The sequence below is a fragment of the Myxocyprinus asiaticus genome, chromosome 3 (assembly GCF_019703515.2).
Source record: "Myxocyprinus asiaticus isolate MX2 ecotype Aquarium Trade chromosome 3, UBuf_Myxa_2, whole genome shotgun sequence".
NCBI lineage: Eukaryota > Metazoa > Chordata > Actinopteri > Cypriniformes > Catostomidae > Myxocyprinus > Myxocyprinus asiaticus.
Genome location: NC_059346.1, coordinates 36,877,225 through 36,898,483, shown reverse-complemented (window position 1 = coordinate 36,898,483; position 21,259 = coordinate 36,877,225). Strand labels below are relative to the sequence as shown.

Below are 21,259 nucleotides of genomic sequence, written 5' to 3'. Positions count from 1 at the left end.
TGACAAGAATGGAGGAGTTTCATTTGTAGCCTGGTCACTGTTTGCTCACAGGGCAGCCAGGGGAGAAGAGGAGGGGCCAGAACAAGCATGATACACCCTTAATGGGCATGCTCACTGCAGCTGGGGCCTCAGGGGGTTTGGCCATATGGGACCTAACTGTTTATTTTCAGAGCACAAATGAAACACCCCCACCAAAAGTAGAGTGGGTTTTATTGTCACTGTTGTGAGCTGATGGATGGACAGAATGTTTATTATTTAATGGAGCTACACTGAGGATCAGGGTCGCTGGGACAAGCACGTAGAGTCTGTGAATCTTACTCATCAAGTGAGGACGTTTTTTTTTTTTTTAAACGTTAATTTATCAGATGTAATTGCACAATTGCATGATGGACAACTTGTTCATCCTTCTTACAATTCCCTTGTGCGTGCGTGTGAGCACAGTTAACACAGTGTTGTCTGATTATGATGTTTCAAAATTATTTTATATTGTTGCATAGTATGTCGGGAAAGTATAGTGGTGTTAATCCTACCAAATATTATGATTTAGTCCCATATCTATCAGTTAGTATAGCTGAATGCTCATTTGAATTTTTATTTAAGAACTTCAGAGGACTGCACAGGAAGGCTTTCAAGGAATATTGTGTTATCCTTACTTGTCATCTAAGATAGTGACATGTTTGGTTGGGATTCCCAGAACTGAAGCTGTCAGGCAGTTCCATTTTGCTTTGGGGTCCTTGATAGTTGTAATTGCCTGAGCATTGCAAAAAAAAATTTGATAGTGTCGCTTTTACATTTTATAAAAAAGTAGGATTCCAGCATTTTTATTTTGTCTTTATTTAATTAGCTCCAGACAAAAGGTGCAATATTTATACAACATTCATTATTAAAAAGCGTGCATTTACAAGGTCAAAGTAAAAGGGTTCTGATATTTGCAAATAACTACAAGTGATTTATAAGGAATTATATTTAATGTTATAATTTACTCATGGAAACGTAAACCTACCTGTTGACAAACATAACAAATGAACGGCTGCTTTCAATTCAACCAATTGTAAGACTGCAGGTGCAAAAAAACATGCATTCATCATCTGGTTGTGCAGTGACTAACTGGTGTCTCAGTGCATCTCACACGCGCCTTTGCTTCCGAAATCCGTGAGAGCGCATCAGAGCTTTCGTGTGTTGGACAAAAATTTCTGTCTCCACCACTGTAAACGGGAGAGGATATTTACGTACCAACTGTGGTCATAACTGTTTATATCTGTAATACACAAACTTTATAGAAGTAATGTAAGCCACACAGACAAATATGACGGCAACGAAAACAAACATCTCGACCGTGTTACAAAAACAGTCCGTGTGGAACCAAGGTCTACTGAAAAAAGGTTCCTACAACAGACCTGCAGAGCGGATAGGCCTTTTTCACAGACTGTGATGACGCGTTTCCGCTTTATTTAGCAGCGTAAATCTCGCAATTTAAAAAAAAAAAATTATACATTTTTAAATATTGAGTGTAAATGTATTACATTATGCTTTGTGTTATATTACCCTGGAATTGGTTTTAAACAATGAATTGCCACAGCTGCTAGGGGTTTCTATTGCAGCTGCTGAGAGTGGCAGTACATTTGGCATCTTCTCCCATCTGACTGTCTTAATCCACCGCTCTCTATTTATTTATTTTTCTTCTGGAAAGTCATTCAAATGTAATAGTTCATTTTTTCTTTTGCTCTTGGAGCAAATGGGTAAGTGAAAATAATACTTGCTGTGGTCTCACTCATTCACTCCCATTCATCGCTGTCGAAGTTTACCCTGCAATTGTTTACTTCCGCGCTCCAAAACCCGGAGTGTGAAAAAGGTCTGTTGTTTACACAAAAAGACTGGGTTATTGCACGAGATTATTTCCATTTACAACATCTAAGTGCCATATGATTAAAGTACAAAAAGACACCCTTGAATGACGGTTATGCTTAATTATTTTCACAAACCGACAGCTTAGTTGGAGTAATTCACGGGAATCCATTTGTTTGAATAAGAAGGTTTCTATTAAAATATCCTTGTTCCTTTATATTTCGTGTTTAACAATATAAGGAGATAGAGGTTTGGGTGGGGTGAAGGCCGCCTGTGGGAAGAGTTTGAACGTCACACCGTTTTATCCTGTTTGCTTGAGAAAAACTCTTTCACTCGTCTTCCCAGGTGCACCAGAGCTGCCCAAACTGCAAGTCCACCAGGTATATAACCCATAGAAACCGGTGCATTTGTGTCGTGTACTAATTTCTGGTGCAGAGTTATTCAGAAAAAGTCTTGAATGTATATTCACGGCTTAGTAAGGACAAATAACTAGCCTGTGTTTGAAGAGTGACTGCAACGCTCACGCAGTCCCACTAGCGACGAAATATATATTCTTACATTTTAAGCGCACAAACTCGCCCTCAACACTTCTGGGAGTGTCTCTGTGGAAATGAGGTGAGTGTGTTGTTTAAAATGAGTGTTTTAGGCTGTTTGTAGTGTATTACACGCAGGCTAGTCAGTGCTGAGCGTTTGTGTTCAAGATGGCGACGCGAGTTTCAATGTAAACGTGAAACACACAGCTAATGGCTATTTCCCTTAAACTCTCTCTGCTGATTCCCTGCACAGTATATTTTATAATATTATGTCTTCTGTGGTTTATTCGCATTTCTGAGGAGCAGAATTGTGTAGGTTTTGTCAGTGGTTTCGGGTAAATAGTTTCTCTTCGTTTGAGATAACAGTAGCTTGCTGGCTAACGCCATTAGTTGAGTTTTTAGAACAGTATGCAGTTTACTGTTGGAAATCATTACTGAAGTCTGCTGTGTCATATATAGATATTAATATATATATATACACACACACATACGGTCTGCGGCTTTTCATACTTGTGGGGTTTCCAAAAAATTTGTGTTCACCCTTTTTTGCATGTTCATACATTGAAAAGCCTTTTATGTAGTCTTATAAAGTCATGCTTGGAAACGAGACTAACTTAACCCTTGTGCGACCATCGGGACATTTTTTTTCCCTCTATCATTTTGTCTGTGTTAATGCCAATGGCATACATTTGGCCAAAGGTGTGTATTTTTGGGGGAATTTTGATATTTCAACCTCAGTTCCTATAATACATCTATAATACACTGTACACAAAATAGTTACACTCAGGACCTTAAGGACAAAAATGTCCCCATTGAAACCCATTAAAACGGCAATATTTGATCCCAGTGCCATTAAAGCATAAAATCATGTATTTAATTATATTATTCTTTCATTCTGGAGCCCTGGCTTCAAAATTTACATTTTTAATATTTTCCACTATATGGCGCCATTTTTCTCATGTTTAGCCTATACATGCTTTTTTCCCTATTTTCTTTATTATAGAGCACTGCAGGCCAATTGAATAAATGATGCAGCTAAAATTGTGTGGTATGTTGGTTTGGATGTCAGAGTGTGTTTTATATATGTGTATTGAGAAATGTGTGTGTGTAAAAAAAATAAAAACAGTGGCATTATATAAACAAACTGGCATTTAAAGGGTTAAAATCCCGAAAATGAATGAATATTTGGTAGTCATGATCAGGACTGATGTTGGTTAAAAGATCTAAGTCAGTGAAAGTTGAAGATAATATTAATATATAATATTTTTATGGCAGTTTTTTGATGTGGACATTTTTTCCTCTAAGGTCCTGTGTTTTGTATTTTTTTGTATTTTTTTTTTTTATCTGACACTGCACAAAAAAATTATAATGCATAAAAATCAATGTTGTTGCTAATCATTGACATATCCCAGACTGTGATAATCCAAAAAAAAAAAATAAAAAATAAAAAAAATTCCCCTTAGCATTTAGTATATGACATACATTTTTTGTTTTTCATAAAAAACAACAGTGGCATTATATAAACAAACTGGCATTTAAAAGGTTAAAATCCTGAAAATGAATGAATATTTGGTAGTCATGATCAGGACTGATGTTGGTTAAAAAAATTATATTAATACATAATATTATTATGGCAGTTTTTTGATGTGGACATTTTTGTTCTAAGGACCCCTGAGTAACTTTTTTTAAATTGATGCACAAGGGATATTTCACCCCAAAAATGAAAATTCTCTCATCATTTACTCACCCTCATGCCATCCCAGATGTGTATGACTTTCATTCTTCTGCTGAACACAAAGATTATTTGAAGAATATTTCAGCTCTGTAGGTCCATACAATGCAAGTGGATGGGTACCAAAAATGTTAAAGGTCCAAAAAGCACATAAAGGCAGCATAAATGTAATCAATAAGATTCTTGTGGTTAAATCCATGTCTTCTGAAGCAATATAATAAGTGTGGGTGAGAAACAGATCAATATTTAAGTCCTTTTTTACTATAAATTCTCCTTGACCAGTAGGTGGCGATATGCGCAAAGAATTTGAATCAGCAAAAACAAAGAAGAATGTCAAAAGTGGTGATTGATTGTAAAAAAGGACTTAAATATTCATCTGTTTCTCACCCACATTTATTATATTGCTAATGAGCGCTTGTTCAGCCTTTGAAGCATAACAAAGTGGCCTTTGGAGGGTGAGTTGTTGGCAATTCTAAGCATTCACAAATGTAAACTTTCAGACATGATGTAATTCACATGAATACGCTGTTTTGTTTTTAAAAATGTGTAAGAATTACGTGTGTATGAATATTAAGAGGATAAAGAGGCTGCTAACGGGTATAAAAACAAATTAAACAACAAATAAACATGCAAATACATGTGATGTAACGTGAGTCCTGACCATCAGATGTTGTGTGGAGCAATAGAGACCGTTTGAGCGATCATGAGCGCTTTTAGCTTTAGGGGCCGTTTACACAACAACATTTTCAACTAAAAACGGAAAACCTTTTATGCGTTTTGGCTGTTCGTTTACATGACAACAGCATTTTGGGCCTGAAAATGCAAACATATGAAAATGGGTTTCAAAGTGCAAGTTTTTGAAAACGATGCCGTTATCATCTCCATGTAAACATACAAAAACGGGTATTTGTGAAAACGATGACATCATGCGCACGCATATTAGATCCAGTGTACACAAGACCTCTCTCTCCGTCGGAAGATATCCATATATATCAGAGTTTTCTCTGATATCCAAAAACAAGTCAACATCAACAGCTTGTTATTTTAACTTACTCTCCTACCAGCCCAAGAGTCAGCGGGGGGAATACAGAAGGAGGCAGGAGACGAAGTGATGGTATAATGAGCATAGTTTATTGAATAATCTTGACAGTTTAGTCTATAGGCATGCGCGCGAGTACTTCAAAACAACACGCAAGACATTCAAAGCAACAATGGTGGACTACAGGACTGTGTTTGTGCTGCTCAAGATTTTGAGTTTATTGACGCTTCTCCAGCAAAGTAATTGTAGTAACAAAGCAACCTCATCGTCCGTCCAGACAAAATTGCTCGATGCTTTTGCCATCTTCATTGTTTATATTCACCGCTCTGTGGAAGAATGCTTATGTGCGCAGGCGCATAGTGTTTCTTTACAAAGTGACATCGCCAACTACTGGCCTGGCATGCACGTTTACACGACAACGACGTACTAAAAACTGAAAAGTTTTTCCTTTGCGTTTTTGAAAAGTTTCGCGTACAGACGACAACGTGGTCAAAACGATCCCCGTTCACATGGATCCACGAAAACTACTAAAAACGCTGTATTGAGGCCTGGGTAGCTCAGTGGTAAAATACGCTGGCTACCACCCCTGGAATTCGCTAGTTCGAATCCCAGGGCTTGCTGAGTGACTTCAGCCTGGTCTCCTAAGCAACCAAATTGGCCCGGTTGTTAGGAAGGGTAGGGTCACATGGGTAACCTCCTCGTGGTCGCTATAATGTGGTTTGTTCTCGGTGGGGCACGTGGTGAGTTGAGCGTGGTTGCCGTGGTGGATGGCGTGAAGCCTCCACACGCGCTATGTCTCCGTGGCAGTGCGCTCAATAAGCCACGTGATTAGATGCACGGGTTGACTGTCTCAGATGCGGAGGCAACTGGGGTTCGTCCTCCGCCACCCGGACTGAGGCGAATCACTACGCGACCACGAGGACTTAAAAAGCACATTGGGAACTGGGCATTCCAAATTGGGAGGAAAAAGGAAAAAGAAAAAAAAACTCGCTGTATTATGCATGGGCCATTAGTTGGCGATGTCACTTTGTAAAGAAACACTACGTGCCTGCACACATAAGCATTCTTCCACAAAGCGGTGAATACAAACAATGAAGATGGCGAAAGCATCGAGCAATTTTGTCTGGATGGACTATGAGGTTGCTTTATTACTACAATTACTTTGCTGGAGAAGCATCAATAAACTCGAAATCTTGAGCAGCACAAACACAGTCCTGTAGTCCGCCATTGTAGTTTTGAATGTCTTGCGCGTTGTTTTGAAGTACTTGCGCATGCCTATAGACTGAACACGTAATACTCGTGCGCATGATGTCATCGTTTTCACAAATTCGTGTTTTTGTATGTTTACACAGAGACTATAACGGCATTGTTTTCAAAAACGTGCACTTTGAAACCCGTTTTCAAAAGTTTGCATTTTCAGGCCCCAAAACGCCGTTGTCATGTAAACAAACAGCCAAAACGCGTAAAAAGTTTTCCGTTTTTAGTTTAAAAAGTTGTCATGTAAATGGCCCCTCAGTGCTAGTCTGTGAGGATTAGTGCCCGACCGATATCTCGGTCGGCCGGCCAATATTGTTGGCCGATACTAAACAGTACTGATGTTTATTTAGCTATTTATTTTATTTTTATTTTTTCTTTATTTTAATGGTCAGCAATTGACTGATACTAAACATACAGTACTGATGTTTATTTATTTATTTTTAGTGCCCGACCGATATATCGGTCGGCCGATATTAGCTTTTTTTACCGATATGCGCCGATATGAAAACTTTTTTTTCAGAACATATAATGCAGAAAACAATGCTTTAGAATTGGTGTCATAGTGTAGTTTGTCCAGCAGAGCGCGCTCCGACTCCACTGTTTACAGAGCTGACTCTGAACTGATGGTGGCTCTGCAGACAGGGCGGAGTTAAACCGTGTGGATTTGAGCGATCTCTTCTCCTTAAATTGCTAACTACTTTGTGAAATACATACTGGAAAGTTAATAAAAAATGACCCCATCATTTTATATAACTAATATAACGTTAACCATGTCACTGCTGTTTATCACATCTGTTTCCTGTTAGCCAGCTATAGTTTGTCAGTGCAGTCAGTAATGTAGCAGATTGAAAGGTAAACATCAGAGCATCTTTTTGCAGCTCAGCAGACAACGGTGCGGTGGTGGATTGTGTGTGGTGAGTGTTAATTTCATGCTTCGCTGTTGCCTAGTTGGTGAGACACAATGCTGGAAAGTAAATAAAGTCCATTTATTTAGGATCCCAATTTAAATCAGATTAATGTTGGTCACAGTACCACTAATAACAGATGTAACTGTCTAACCTTCAATAACGGCCATGTGTCTTCACGCATTTGTTTAATAATGAGTGATTTCACAATTAATGTAATTTTAATGTAATTTTGGTAACACTTTATAAAAAGATTTCATTTCTTTAACGTTAGTTAATGCATTAGTTATCATGAACAAACAATGAACAGTATATTTTTACAGCATTTATTAATCAATGTTTGTTAATAAAAATACAATTGTTCATTGTTAGTTTATGTTCGTTCATAGTGCATTAACTAATACAACTTTTGATTTTAAAAATGCATTAGTATATGTTGTAACTAACATTAAGTTCATTAGTTTATGTTAACTGCAGTAATAATGTTAAATAATGTTAACTAATGGAACTTTTTTGTAAAGTGTTACTGTGATTTTACTTATATACACTATATTGCCAAAAGTATTCGCTCACCCATCCAAATAATTAAATTCAGGTGTTCCAATCACTTCCATGGCCACAGGTGTATAAAATGAAGCACCTAGGCATGCAGACTGCTTCTACAAACATTTGTGAAAGAATGGGCCGCTCTCAGGAGCTCAGTGAATTCCAGCGTGGTACTGTGATAGGATGCCACCTGTGCAACAAGTCCAGTCGTGAAATTTCCTCGCTACTAAATATTCCACAGTCAACTGTCAGTGGTATTATAACAAAGTGGAAGCGACTGGGAATGACAGCAACTCAGCCACGAAGTGGTAGGCCACATAAAATGACAGAGCGGGGTCAGCGGATGCTGAGGCGCATAGTGCGCAGAGGTCGCCAACTTTCTGCAGAGTCAATCGCTACAGACCTCCAAAGTTCATGTGGCCTTCAGATTAGCTCAAGAACAGTGCGTAGAGAGCTTCATGGAATGGGTTTCCATGGCCGAGCAGCTGCATCCAAGCCATACATCACCAAGTGCAATGCAAAGCGTCGGATGCAGTGGTGTAAAGCACGCCGCCACTGGACTCTAGAGCAGTGGAGATGCGTTCTCTGGAGTGACAAATCGCGCTTCTCCATCTGGCAATCAGATGGACGAGTCTGAGTTTGGCGGTTGCCAGGAGAACGGTACTTGTTTGATTGCATTGTGCTGACTGTGAAGTTTGGTGGAGGGGGGATTATGGTGTGGGGTTGTTTTTCAGGAGCTGGGCTTGGCCCCTTAGTTCCAGTGAAAGGAACTCTGAATGCTTCAGCATACCAAGAGATTTTGGACAATTCCATGCTCCCAACTTTGTGGGAACAGTTTGGGGATGGCCCCTTCCTGTTCCAACATGACTACACACCAGTGCACAAAGCAAGGTCCATAAAGACATGGATGAGCGAGTTTGGTGTGGAAGAACTTGACTGGCCTGCACAGAGTCCTGACATCAACCCGATAGAGCACCTTTGGGATGAATTAGAGCGAAGACTGCGAGCCAGGCCATCTCGTCCAAAATCAGTGTCTGACCTCACAAATACGCTTCTGGAAGAATGGTCAAAAATTCCCATAAACACACTCCTAAACCTTGTGGAAAGCCTTCCCAGAAGAGTTGAAGCTGTTATAGCAGCAAAGGGTGGGTCGACGTCATATTAAACCCTATGGATTAAGAATGGGATGTCACTTAAGTTCATATGCGTCTAAAGGCAGGTGAGCGAATACTTTTGGCAATATAGTGTATATATATAAAATCATTTCCAAATAATAATAAAAAAAAAACAATGTAAACAATGACGTGCTTCCTGACATCCTCCACATGACGCATGACCTTACCAACGAGCTTACGTCATCCTTCTCATGAGCGCACGTCACAGATGTACGGAAGCGAAAATTTGTAGTTAAAAAGTATATAAGTATTGTTTTGTTTCTAAAAATAATCAATCGTTTGGGTTCAGAAGACCTTTATTTGTCGACTGGAGTCGTGTGGATTATTTTGATGCACCCTAAATATGCATTTTGGACCATCAAAAAATGGAGGACATTCACTTGCATTGTTTAGAAGAGGAGGCCTGAAATGAAATCCTAAAAGTCTTAAATTCTGTTTTGATGAAGAAAGAAACTCAGATACATCTTGGATGGCCTGAGGGGGAGTAAATTATCAGCAAATTTTCATTTTTGGGTGAACTATTCCTTTTAAGGGTGCTTTCACACTGGCAGTTTAGTTCGAAACAGAGCACGGTTCGCAAGAAAAATTGGTAATGTGAAAGCTGTCATGCGGACCGGGAAGCGCACCATGGTACCGAACCCGAGACTACCTCTAGGAGGTGGTCTGATTTCAGTTGCAATGGAACTGTAGCGTGATTCGCATGAATGTGAAAGCAACTCGGACTCGGAAGTAAAGTAACCTGCCCATGTGTTTTTCATTCCTGAAATCCCAAAAAAGTAATGACGCCACAATGACATACAAGTACAATCAACACTATAAATACTATCTGTCTGTCTGTCTGTCTGTCTTATAAATACTATATATAAATACTATTATAGGTTATAAATATAGGGTATAATAAGAGATGACAGTGGCGATAACTTCACCTTGGACACGAGCGTAAGCGTGCAGTGTAAACAAAGATGCAAATGAATTCCTTGCAATCAGCTGTCTCCTCTAAAAAAGCCGTTTGCGAGCAGCAACAAGCCGCCTTCCCCTGGACATCTGATGAGTTACACCATGAAGCCCACATATATGCAGTTGTCGTTCACTCTTCTGTGCATAATGGCACCAAAATAACAAAAAAACAAAGTATGATGAGTCGCGTTGTGTTCTCCATGCGTGTTTGTGATGACGTAAGATGAACGCAAATGGACCGGGGTTCGATAGATTCAGGTGAGTGTGAAACCAGCTCAACGCTGCAGGGGTCACCAGGAACAATCACACTCAGAATCGGACCGCAGCAAACGTGCCCAGTGTGAAAACCCCCTAAAAATCAGTAGTCATGCAACCCCTAGCGCAGACAAAAACTTAGGCTCTCAACACCTAGAAGACTAAGGAGCTCATGTTAGCTCACTGACGGACAAGAAGAGGCCACGCACACTTCCCATCTACATCAACGGGGCCTAGATGGAACGCATGTCCAGCTTCATGTTCCTGGGTGTCCACATCTCTGAGAAACTTTTCTGGGCCCTCAACACATCCACCCTCATCAAGAAGGCACAGCATGGGGGTATGGCAACTGCACTGTCTCAGATCAGAAGGCCCTCTAGTCTGTGATGAAAACCGGCCAGTACATCACTAGGGTCCAGCTACCCTCCAACAGGGACATTCTTCACAAGCGCTGCTTATGGAGGGTGAGAGTAACATCAAGGACACCTCACACCAAAGGCGGCGTCACATTTACCTTTGCACGGTGAAATTCTGTGGGTGAAGAAGCATGGGCAGACATTGAGCGCATGTGAAACCAGCAAAAAATGTATTGCCAAGTAGCCTCTTTTTAATGCTGCAATATATACTCTGTGAGTGATGTTAAAAATAAACTTACCGCTAAAATGATATCCTTGTCCATTGTGAATATTCAGTACCACCACCCACACATAGGTCACTGCCAAATCAAGCAACTTCCTATTGGTCAACACATATGACTGACTGACCGCGCCTTAATCATGAACTGTTTATGCTTCTTTCAATTGGGAAACGCTACAGGAGTCTCCGCTGTCGAACCAGCAGACTCAGAAACAGCTTTTTGGACTGCTGAACACACACAAAATAAACCTCACCAGTTGCAAATTTACTGACTTAAAACACTATTTCATTGCTGTACTACTTCTGTTAGCCTAACATTTTGAAACCACCTGCCTAATATTGTGTAGGTCCCCCTCGTGCCAGCCCGTCTGCACCAACATTCATCCATGCGATTATCTAATCAGCCAATCTTGTGGCAGCAGTGAAGTGCGTAAAATCATGCAGATATGGGTCAGGAGCTTCAGTTATTTTTTCACATCAACCATCAGAATGGGGAAGAAAATTTGATCTCAATGATTTGGAGCGTGGCATGATTGTTGGTGCCAGATGGGCTGGTTTGAGTATTTCTGTAATTGCTGATCTCCTGGGATTTCACGCATAACAGTCTCTAGAATTTACCAATAATGGTGCCAAAAACAAAAAACATCCAGTGAATGGCAGTTCTGTGGACGGAAATGCCTTGTTGATGAGAGGGGTCAACAGAGAATGGCCAGACTGGTTCGAACTGACAAAGTCTACGGTAACTTAGATAACCACTCTGTATAATTGTGGTCAGAAGAATATAATCTCAGAATGCTATTCTGATATGCGGGTTGGTGCTGTTTTGGTGGCACGAGGGGGACCTACACCATATTAGGCAGGTGGTTTTAATGTTGTGGCTGATCGGTGTACATTTCATTGGCTCTGTACCTGTACTTGACACAATGACAAGGTTGAATTAAATCTGATTCTAATCTAACTTGCAGCTAGGGCTGGCGCGATAACCGCAATATTGTAATACCTTGCTACTGACAAGCCAACCGCAGAGGATGGCAAGCAACCGCTGCAACCACTGTTCACGTTTCTTTTTTCATGAGGCTATGACCTTCTTGTTTTACACTTTTTTTTTTTTATTTTTTTATTTTTTTTAAATAAATTAAAAATGAAAACGAGTTAAGAGTGTAATTTTTCTGTTTGCATCTGGTGCTGCTGAGTTTGTCTTTGTTTTTTAAGACTGAAACAATGGCAGCTGCTCTGGTCCCAAAACCAAATGTAACTTCGCCAGTTTGGGAACATTTCAGCTTTAGACCGAATGAAAAGGGAGAGCCAGCCAATTTAGACGAGGCTATATGCAAAATCTGTGCCAGTAAGGTCCCTGTGAAATGGGGAAATACATCAAATTTGAGGTTGCACCTAGCTACCTATCATCCAGCTATTGAAGCGCAGCTGCCACCAAGTCGTGGAGCAGCCACAAAAGGGACAGCTCAGGCTGGTGCCAACTGACAGTTAGGATTGGTTGAAGCCTTTGCGCGAGTTTTCAAATACAGCTGTGAAAGTGACAGGCATAAATGCCTTACAGCCGCTATTACGCAGTTTCTGTTTGAGGAGATGGTTCCGTTTAGCACGGTGGAGAAACCTGCATTCAAGTCAATGCTTCAAAAATTTGTCAAGCAATACGAGTTGCCTGGCAAAACCTACTTCTCAGAGACTGCTGTCCTGAAAATGTACAACACAGTAAAGACATTGATCAAAAGGGAGCTCAAGAATGTTGACTACTACTCTGCCACAACTGATATGTGGTCAAGTGTCAATTTTACTTCTTATGAGTCTAACGGTACATTATCTGAGCACGGACTGGACTCTTAAATCACGTTGCCTTGAAACAGTGTTTATGCCCCAGAACCACATGCCTGACAATATTATGGAAGCTGTCTGCCACACATATGATGAGTGGTCCCTGGATGAAAAGAAGCTGTCCTGTATCACTACAGACAACGGGGCAAACATTGTAGCAGCAGTGAACAAGTTGAACTGGCCGTGGCTGAACTGCTTTGGTCATAATTTACATTTTGCAGTGACACACAATGGCAAGCGCTAAGGACCACACAGCCCGAGCAATGGGCCTGTGCCACACTTTGGTCAGTACGTTCTCTCAGAGCTGGTTGAAGAGAAGAGATCTGGTGAAAGCACAAGCGGAACTCCAAATCCCTCAGCATGGCCTCATACTGGTAAACTATGAAATTTAGACTATTAGGTTATTAGAGGCAACTTTATCAATGACCAAATTGCATAGAGTTCACAATCAATAAAATACTTGTCATTTAGGCTACATTCAAATTCAAGTTAATATGGCTTTGCAGCCTCTAAGCTATGCCTATATTCTGTTGCTGGGATGATTTAAATGTATTTTTTCATTTAATAAAAATATATTGAAACAAAAAATATTTCAAAATGTATAGATTTAAATAAATAGATTTAAGAAGCTAATTTCAGTTCAATAAATTAACGGCCAGTAGGCTACTCTGTGCAGGATATTTAATGAATATGGAATTGCAGGCTGCCTCTATTCTGTTGCTGGCTTGCTGGGATGATTTAAATGTAAAAATGGAGGGAGCGGTGCCAATGCATCAGTGGTTGGAGACGAAGAGTACTTTGCGCAAGCAGTGGTGCCACTTGCTGCAAAAAAGACTCTTTGAGACCTGCTGAAGTCATGGACAACCACCTCCGCGTCCATACCTAAGAGAGCTCGAGCAGATACTGAACTCATGCGCTACCTACAGGAGGAGCCCATAGACTCCAACACAGATCCACTCGCCTGGAGGCATGGTAACCAGGGTAGATTTCCTCTGCTCTCCAAAGTCGCCGGCAAGTACATGTGCATTTGTGCAATGAGCATACCATCAGAGAGAGTTTTTAGTGCCACTGGGAACATTGTTACCCCTCTCCGATCCTCTCTGAAACCACATAAGGTGAACATGTTGGTTTTTCTAGCACGCAACAAGGACATGACAACCCAGGTCTAAATCTTACAGACTTTATTCCTTATGCTAAAGGAAAGGAATATTTCATTTTCATTTATTTTTTACAATATCTTTTATATTGCATTAGTTTTGCACAGTTACAGTTGCACAAATACTGGCTCTTTTTTAATTCATTAGGAACTGTCTTCCATTGTGATTTGTACAGAGGCTCCATAGATTTGCACTAAACAAGCCTTAACAATTTGCTTTATTTTCATTTGACAATTTATATTTAACCTAGGATGGCTAAGCTTAATCCTTTTTTTTTCCACAAAGGAGAAAAAGCGTGTAGCCTACCTTGTGTTCTTATTGCACCTCATTGCCTCTCTGTGTTCTGAATTTAACAATAAACAAGTATTTAATTTGTCTTAAAATTGTGTCATCTTTCTCATTTAAAAAGCAACAATATAGACTACATAATAATAGCCCAACAATAGAGCTTCTTTATATAGAACTAAAATCAGGATAAATTTAAGTCATTTGCAAAAAAAATAAAAGGGTGCTAATACCTCATATCGTGCTGTTGAGCCACCCAAAATCACTGCAAGGAAAAGTCCTTCACCGTGACAGTCCTACTTGCAGCTTAATTAGGCTTGACATCAGGAGAGATACAGAGTGCCAGGCTTGTCTTTTTTCCATTTCTTGTTGTTGTTGGTTTTTATAGCAGTTGCCTAATGTGCTGGCTGGGGGACAGTGGAGTGGAACACAGGACATGTTGTGCTGCCGTGTCTGGCCAAGCACGGCACATTAATGCTTGTGAGTGAGCAAGCATCGTAAAATACTTGGGGGCAAGCTGTCACGTTGGCTCTTTGTTTTTGGGTTTTTTGTTTCCACCATAACATTGTAAAGTCCTCATTCTTTCATCTTGGCAAAAATGTATATACTGTATATATGAAACTGATAGTTTGTTGGTTCTGGTCTTTTTATGCTATCTTGTTTTGAATCACTGATAATTAATCATGCAACTTTGAAAGAAATTTAAATAGTAACTTTATTTTCTGTGTCTCTGTGTCTTTCATTTTTTTATGGCTTTTAGTCTTTCAACTAGTCTCAGTTATTAACAGAACACTGAAACAAAAAGTACATTATTAACTTTCATTATCATGAAATAGTGGTCAACTGATATGGGTTTCTTAATGAACGAAATCTAGAGAGCAGGGTGGCCGATAGGCCGTTATAATGCCTAAATGACAATATACTTAAAAGTGCTAAAATATTAATTAACTTTTATTTAGCATTATAATTACTAAAAATGTTACACAACTTTTAACTTGTATATACACACGGTTGGAACGGAATACATGTAATGGGATTATGTATTTAAAATACAAGTCATAATATAATATTTAAATCATTGGTATTTAGAATAGTTACATTCAAAAAGTATTTTGATTACTGAAGAGATTTGTTTGCATTTTATTGTCATTTGTTTCATTTAATATTTAGTCCTTTCAGATGGAAAACATTTATACATATAAATGATGTGATCCAAAGTGCATTTGAACAGCGGTGAAACACTTTCTTATGATGTGTTACATTCATACGAGCAGACAGAGAAGTAAGTTTGAAGTAAGTTTGGAGCAGAAGAAATGGAAATAAACCTTGTGTAAATTGTCAGTTTTACGCTAATTTAAAATGCTATTTCTAGCCATTTTACATGCACGTATTACCAGGCACGATCATATTTTTTATCAAGAAAATTCACATTGGATCATAATTTCTTTTTTTCTAGTAAGACCTTTTGATATTAGGGCAAAAATCTTATTCTTGATAATATTTTTTTTATTGTTTTTCCTGTAAAAATATCTAAAAATCCTTAAAACAAGATCAATTTGATTGATCTTGTTTTAGAAACAACACTGCATAAGATATTTCGGTTTTTCAGAGAATGTATTTTTAACGTGTGTTTTGTGTTACTGTACTGGCAGAGTTTTTATAGTCAAAAAATGTGAAAAAATCCAGTGCTGAAGAAGTAATCCAAAGTATTTAGAATACGTTACTGACCTTGAGTAATCTAACGAAATACGTTACAAATGACATTTTACAGCATGTATTCTGTAATCTGTAGTGGAGTACATTTCAAAAGTAACCCTCCCAACCCTGTGTGTGTGTGTGTGTGTGTGTGTGTGTGTGTGTGTGTGTGTCATACACACTACTGGTCAAAAGTTTTGAAACACTCATTCTTTATTATAATTTTTTTCACATTTTAGAATAATAATAAAGTCATTAAAACTATGGAATAACATAAATGGAACTATGGGAATTATGTTGTGACTAAACAAATTCCAAAATAAATCAAAACTGTGTTATATTTTAGCATCTTCAAAGTAGTCACCCTTTGCCTAGAATTTGCAGAAATGTACTCTTGACATTTTCTCAACCAACTTCTTGAGGTATCACCCTGGGATGCTTTTTAAAACAGTATTGAAAGAGTTCCCATCTATGTTGGGCACTTATTGGCTGCTTTTCTTTATTATTTTGTCCAAGTCATCAATTTCAAAAACTTTTTTTTTTTATTTATTAAATTTTAGATTTATAATGAAATGAATTAATATGTTGGCACAATTATATTTTTGTCTACAAAACTAATTTCAAACATTTAAGCATACACCTTCAGATCAAAAGATTTTTAAGATCATGAGAAACATCTCGGTCAGGTGTTTCAAAACTTTTGACCGGTAGTGTACATGTTAAAGATTTTGTGTTTTAAATGATTGATAGCAATTTCTCCTGGTTTCTGTCTAGTCATCCCATTTTAGTAATTTGTTTGCACAAAGAAATTGTAAATACATTAGGGGGACACAGTTTTGATCTAGGCTAAAAGAATACGTGATTCAGACAAAGAAAAACCTATGAGCTCTTGACTTAAAGAAAATGCTGTATTTGTGCATGTTGTGTGGGGTTCCTGATATCCACATATTTGCATATGATACAAGTTTTATTGATATTTGGCTTTTTATCATTAGACAAGACATTTAAAAGTTACAGGGTTACTGTTGAGTAGAGCGACATCATGAGCTTATGCACGTCAGTTGCGGCTCTGTGCAGGACTGTTTAAATGAGACGTTAATACATGCTAGTTCAATATTCTGTAATCACAATGGCACGTAACAACTAAAACTTTCATTGGTCGTTTACATGTCTCAAAACTGCTCCTTCATGTGCACGCAGGTGATTCTAGGTGCCCTCGCAGCTTGAGAAACGAATCAGCTTAATAGGAAAATTTATCGGCTTGTAATTTAAAAATACTGAATATCTGTCAATTTATCAGCCTTGTCTGACGCAGCACCCTTGTGATTGACAGAAAATAATACGCACGATCATTGGCTGTTTTTTAAACAATCAGCCAATGACCAAAACTGATGTTTGACCTACCTTAGTGCATCTCTAATTTAGTCCTTTGGTGGTTAGTTTTGCTGCTGGGCAGTGGCATACCTCACTTTGAAGACTATTGCAGTTTTGGTTTTAGGTGTCATTTGTAGAGATGTTCAACAACATGTAACGAATGAGGTTAGTGTTCAATGGAATGTGTTAAGATGGTTGGCCAGCTAGGACACTCCTCCTGGGAGAAGTTGCCATTTCACTTTGATCAAGGTTGATTCTCTTCTACCCAAATCTAATCTTGACCATCAGGACAGAGTCCACTAAACTGATCTCAGATCATTGGTAGAGTTAAGCAATAAGCTTCCCTAGAGCAGATGGTCTTATGCATGTGTCCATGCACTATATTACCTTTTTAAAAGTTTTTATGTCTTTTTTTTTTTATGACAAAATCATGTACAAATAAGAGCAGAGTGGCAATTTTGTGATTCAGCTTAACTGATTTTTTTTTTGCTTATGGCTTTTGAACAGTGTTTTAGCTCCAGGTTAAATTTGTGAATGACCTACCAGTGTTTGATACATTTTGTGAACACCGCCTCTGCACTTTTTGGTATTTTCTCTTTGTGAATTTCTTTTCACTCAGACTGAAACATGTTTTGAGGAGATGACGGATGAATTAGCTAATGGCTAGAATGGTAGCAATAAGATGTAGTGTAAGGTTTTGAAGCTGATGAAAGAGTGGAAAGAGGGACAAAAGGGTCTGAAAGTGAAGTATGGACATATCAAACAAGGGGTCTAATGTATCTCCTGATTAGGCCATGTTCTTTCTCATGCTCTGACAGATAACCATTTGGACAGGTGCATGGAAAATCCCATTTGCGCACACTGAACTGAAGTGCACTCAGCCAGCTCCAGTCATCGAGATTCCTGCTGACTGAAACAGACTCTAGTGCTGGTAGATGGGACAGAGGTCTTTGAGCATGTACTGAAGCATGTCCTGTCAAATGTAAAATACAAAAAAATGCCCTTGACCTAATATAAAAAAGGTCTTGACATACACAAAATATTTTGGCAATATACAGAAAATGTAGGCCTTTTCTTGCTAATATTTTAATGATATAGAAATGCATTTACCTGTAAGGAAAATCAAGCATTTGTTCTGATGATGATGCATTTATGTGGATGGAAGAATACAAAATGATGTTTGTGAGGTAAAGATTGTCTTATAGTTTAAGTCTTTATTCAGATCAGTGGTCAAAAGCTTAGTGTACACCATAATACCCTGTAGCTTTTGAGAGCAACTTCTGTGGTTGCATTTTATGTCTTCTGTCCTGGTGTAGGCTATCAGGAGAGATGGCCACTGTCCAGCTGCAGATATCACCAGCACCAGCAGAGGTCAACAGGTGTGTTTTCAATGGACATTACATCAAGAGACAGCAATGAGTCAGCAAATGCACACAACCATGTTTACCTTAGATGAAACAGTAATGCATTATTCTGATTCTTCTGTTCATCCAAGAAACATGTAAATAACAATCCTTTTTGTTTCTGTATTATTCGGTCTCTTAGTTCATTTATGATGTAGACTGTGCATTTTTAAATACAGAAATTCATGGTGCCATCTGGCACAGTGAGCTAACTGAGCCAGTATCTACAATAGTGTCTTTCACTCCGACTCTTCAGATCTTGCATATAGGTGGAAGGTCCTGCCAACAGCAGAAAGGCAGGGCCGTGGAGCATTTGACATTCTTGAAGAAAAAACAAAAAACAGATGTTTTCTTTGATGTGCTTGGTGTCGACATATTGTCATCATTACAAATCTCACAGGCTTGATAATATTATAAACTCCTTTTGTTGGTTTTAGTAAGCCAATACTTTTTAAGGCTGTGAAATATAAATATTTGTTGAATTTAAGATAAAAATGCACGTTAAAATGAGCATTTGAAGTTTGGATGTGTGCCAAGCATTGACGATGACTTGCTGACCTGTTGTGATCGATTGCATTTTTGGGCTAAAACGAACAGTGCAGCGAATAAAACAGAACGCAGGTGTCTCGAGATGCATTTTAAAGGTTAAATTTCCTTTTAAAATCACATAGCGTCTATAAAATGCATCGCCACTGTCTTTTTCTATGTAAGCATGTCTCACTGTTTTTTCAGTGTCTCATGCTTACATAGAACAAGATAGTTGCTTTCAGAGTGAACGGCCCCTTAGGTGAAGGTCTTTGGCGGTTGTGTCTTGACTATGCCTTGGCTTGCTCTTGTTAGCATCTCGCTGCATAAGCATTATGTACGTACATGCGTTTGTTTGAATAAAAACACTGTGGTAAAGCTGGTATTATGAAGCTTGAGTCCATGGTAGTATTATGGCACCGGTATAGGCTAATATGCAACACTAAGTTAACATTGATGCGTCTGTTGAAGCGTTTCTTTATGCATTTTACTTTTTAGTTAAGATTTGAGAATATGAAGTGAATTCATCTTTTTACTCCCTTTTGTTAACAGCTGGATATGTTCTTTGCAATAACTGACAGCCCTAGTACTTTTTTCTGGAAAACTAAAGAAAAAATTTGCATAGCGATCCTGTGAAATAAAGCTAATTTAGAATAGAAATGGCTGCCAATTGTTAGCACAGACCTTCTAAAACTTGCTCAGTCATGGAAAGAGTTTGTACCGAAGCCTCCAGAATCTTTGGCTCTTGACAATGTTCTGATGTCTTTGTTTTTCTCTTGCCCTTCCTAAGGTGGTCTGGCAGCACAGTCATGTTGAGCCCATGATTGAGCAGCAGTGCTCCAGGCCCAGTCTGAGCCTCCGGCCCCCCACCAGACCGCCACAGCATGTCCAGTTCAGGCTTCACCCCTAGCCAGGGGTCCTTCAGCAGCGAGCAGAGCCGTTACCCACCACACTCAGTGCAGTACACCTTCAGCTCCACACGCCACACGTCGGTCAGTACCACCTGCACCTCCAAAAAAAAACTATAACCACATGCATCTGATCTGTTATATTGTATTGTTTTTGCTGCAGAGCTCTGCACCACACGTCTTGCTTGACCAGAAATATTTTAAACAGAAGATATCCCTGCAAGTAACAATGTAGGGTACAACGGGGGTAAAAGGCACTTTTGATTTTATTTTCTCACAAAATGACTCGATGTCTAAAGGTTGATTTTGAGGGAATTTGATCTAATATTTAATAACTTTTAATCTAGGGATGCACCATATTTTATAAATATATAGATTTTCAGCGATAATTGTTTTGGTTTATTTGCTTTCAGCTGAGAATCTACAGCTTCTTCAAGTAGGGACTCGGGCAGCAGCAAGTGACAGTGAACTTATATTCGTTACATGCTTTTTATCACCTAATTTTTGTTTAATGCATTATTACAGCTATTAGAAGTACATTATTCTCTCTCTGTTAGCGAGTCATCAGGATTACCATAAACACACATTTAAATGAGCACTGTAAACATTTTTCATTTATTTCTCATTCAAATCAGCATACATCTGTAATATAGGAACATTTCTGGTAGGGATGCTTCAATCAGGATTTTTACAACTGATACCGATCACCTATCTACTTGTCACCTGATCGGCTGATACAGATCCCAATACCAATAATTTCACCTTTTATCAAGACATAACTGGCTATATGTAAGCTTTCTGCACTCTGTTACTATTAATTGAATTTTTATCTTCCCAGTAATATCACTTTGCCTAGTTTTTGCTGACAAAAAAATATTAAAAAGTTTAAAAGGCTTATTAAAAAGCTTAAAAAAAAAAAAAAAAAAAAAAACTAAATCAAGTATAGGCTAACAAAATATTCTCTATATTTAGATAAAAAAAAAAAAAAATGAAGCTTGGTGTTAAACTGAAGACAAACTGACAACCCATAGGTGCAATTAAACTTAATGTGACATTTTCTTGGTTATTGATTTGTCGTCATTGTTTCATATTATTATTATTATTATTATTATTATTATTATTCCTTATTCATTTCTATTTTATTTTTGCACTATATTTAGTACATTATATTATGGTATCTTAATATTGTATAAATAATT

General features: G+C 38.5%; 1 protein-coding gene and 1 pseudogene across 17 annotated transcripts in view; one reads left to right on the top strand and one right to left on the bottom strand.

The window, feature by feature from the left end:
• Positions 1-1,376, bottom strand: part of LOC127427601 (N-acetylglucosaminyl-phosphatidylinositol de-N-acetylase-like) — a 52,882-nt pseudogene extending 51,506 nt beyond the window's left edge.
• Positions 1,377-2,106: 730 nt separating this feature from the next.
• Positions 2,107-21,259, top strand: part of LOC127427329 (nuclear receptor corepressor 1-like) — a 137,778-nt gene continuing 118,625 nt past the window's right edge. For 12 of the 17 annotated variants that reach the window (XM_051674945.1, XM_051674964.1, XM_051675012.1 and 9 more), the window contains exons 1-4: positions 2,177-2,460; positions 18,043-18,411; positions 18,541-18,603; positions 19,943-20,144. In XM_051674945.1, coding sequence (XP_051530905.1) covers positions 20,037-20,144 — 108 coding nt within the window. In that variant the 5' untranslated portion in view covers positions 2,177-2,460; positions 18,043-18,411; positions 18,541-18,603; positions 19,943-20,036. Of the gene's footprint in view, positions 2,461-18,042; positions 18,412-18,540; positions 18,604-19,942; positions 20,145-21,259 lie in introns of all 17 variants that reach the window. The other 5 variants (XM_051674908.1, XM_051674916.1, XM_051674891.1 and 2 more) reach the window with 5 other exon arrangements.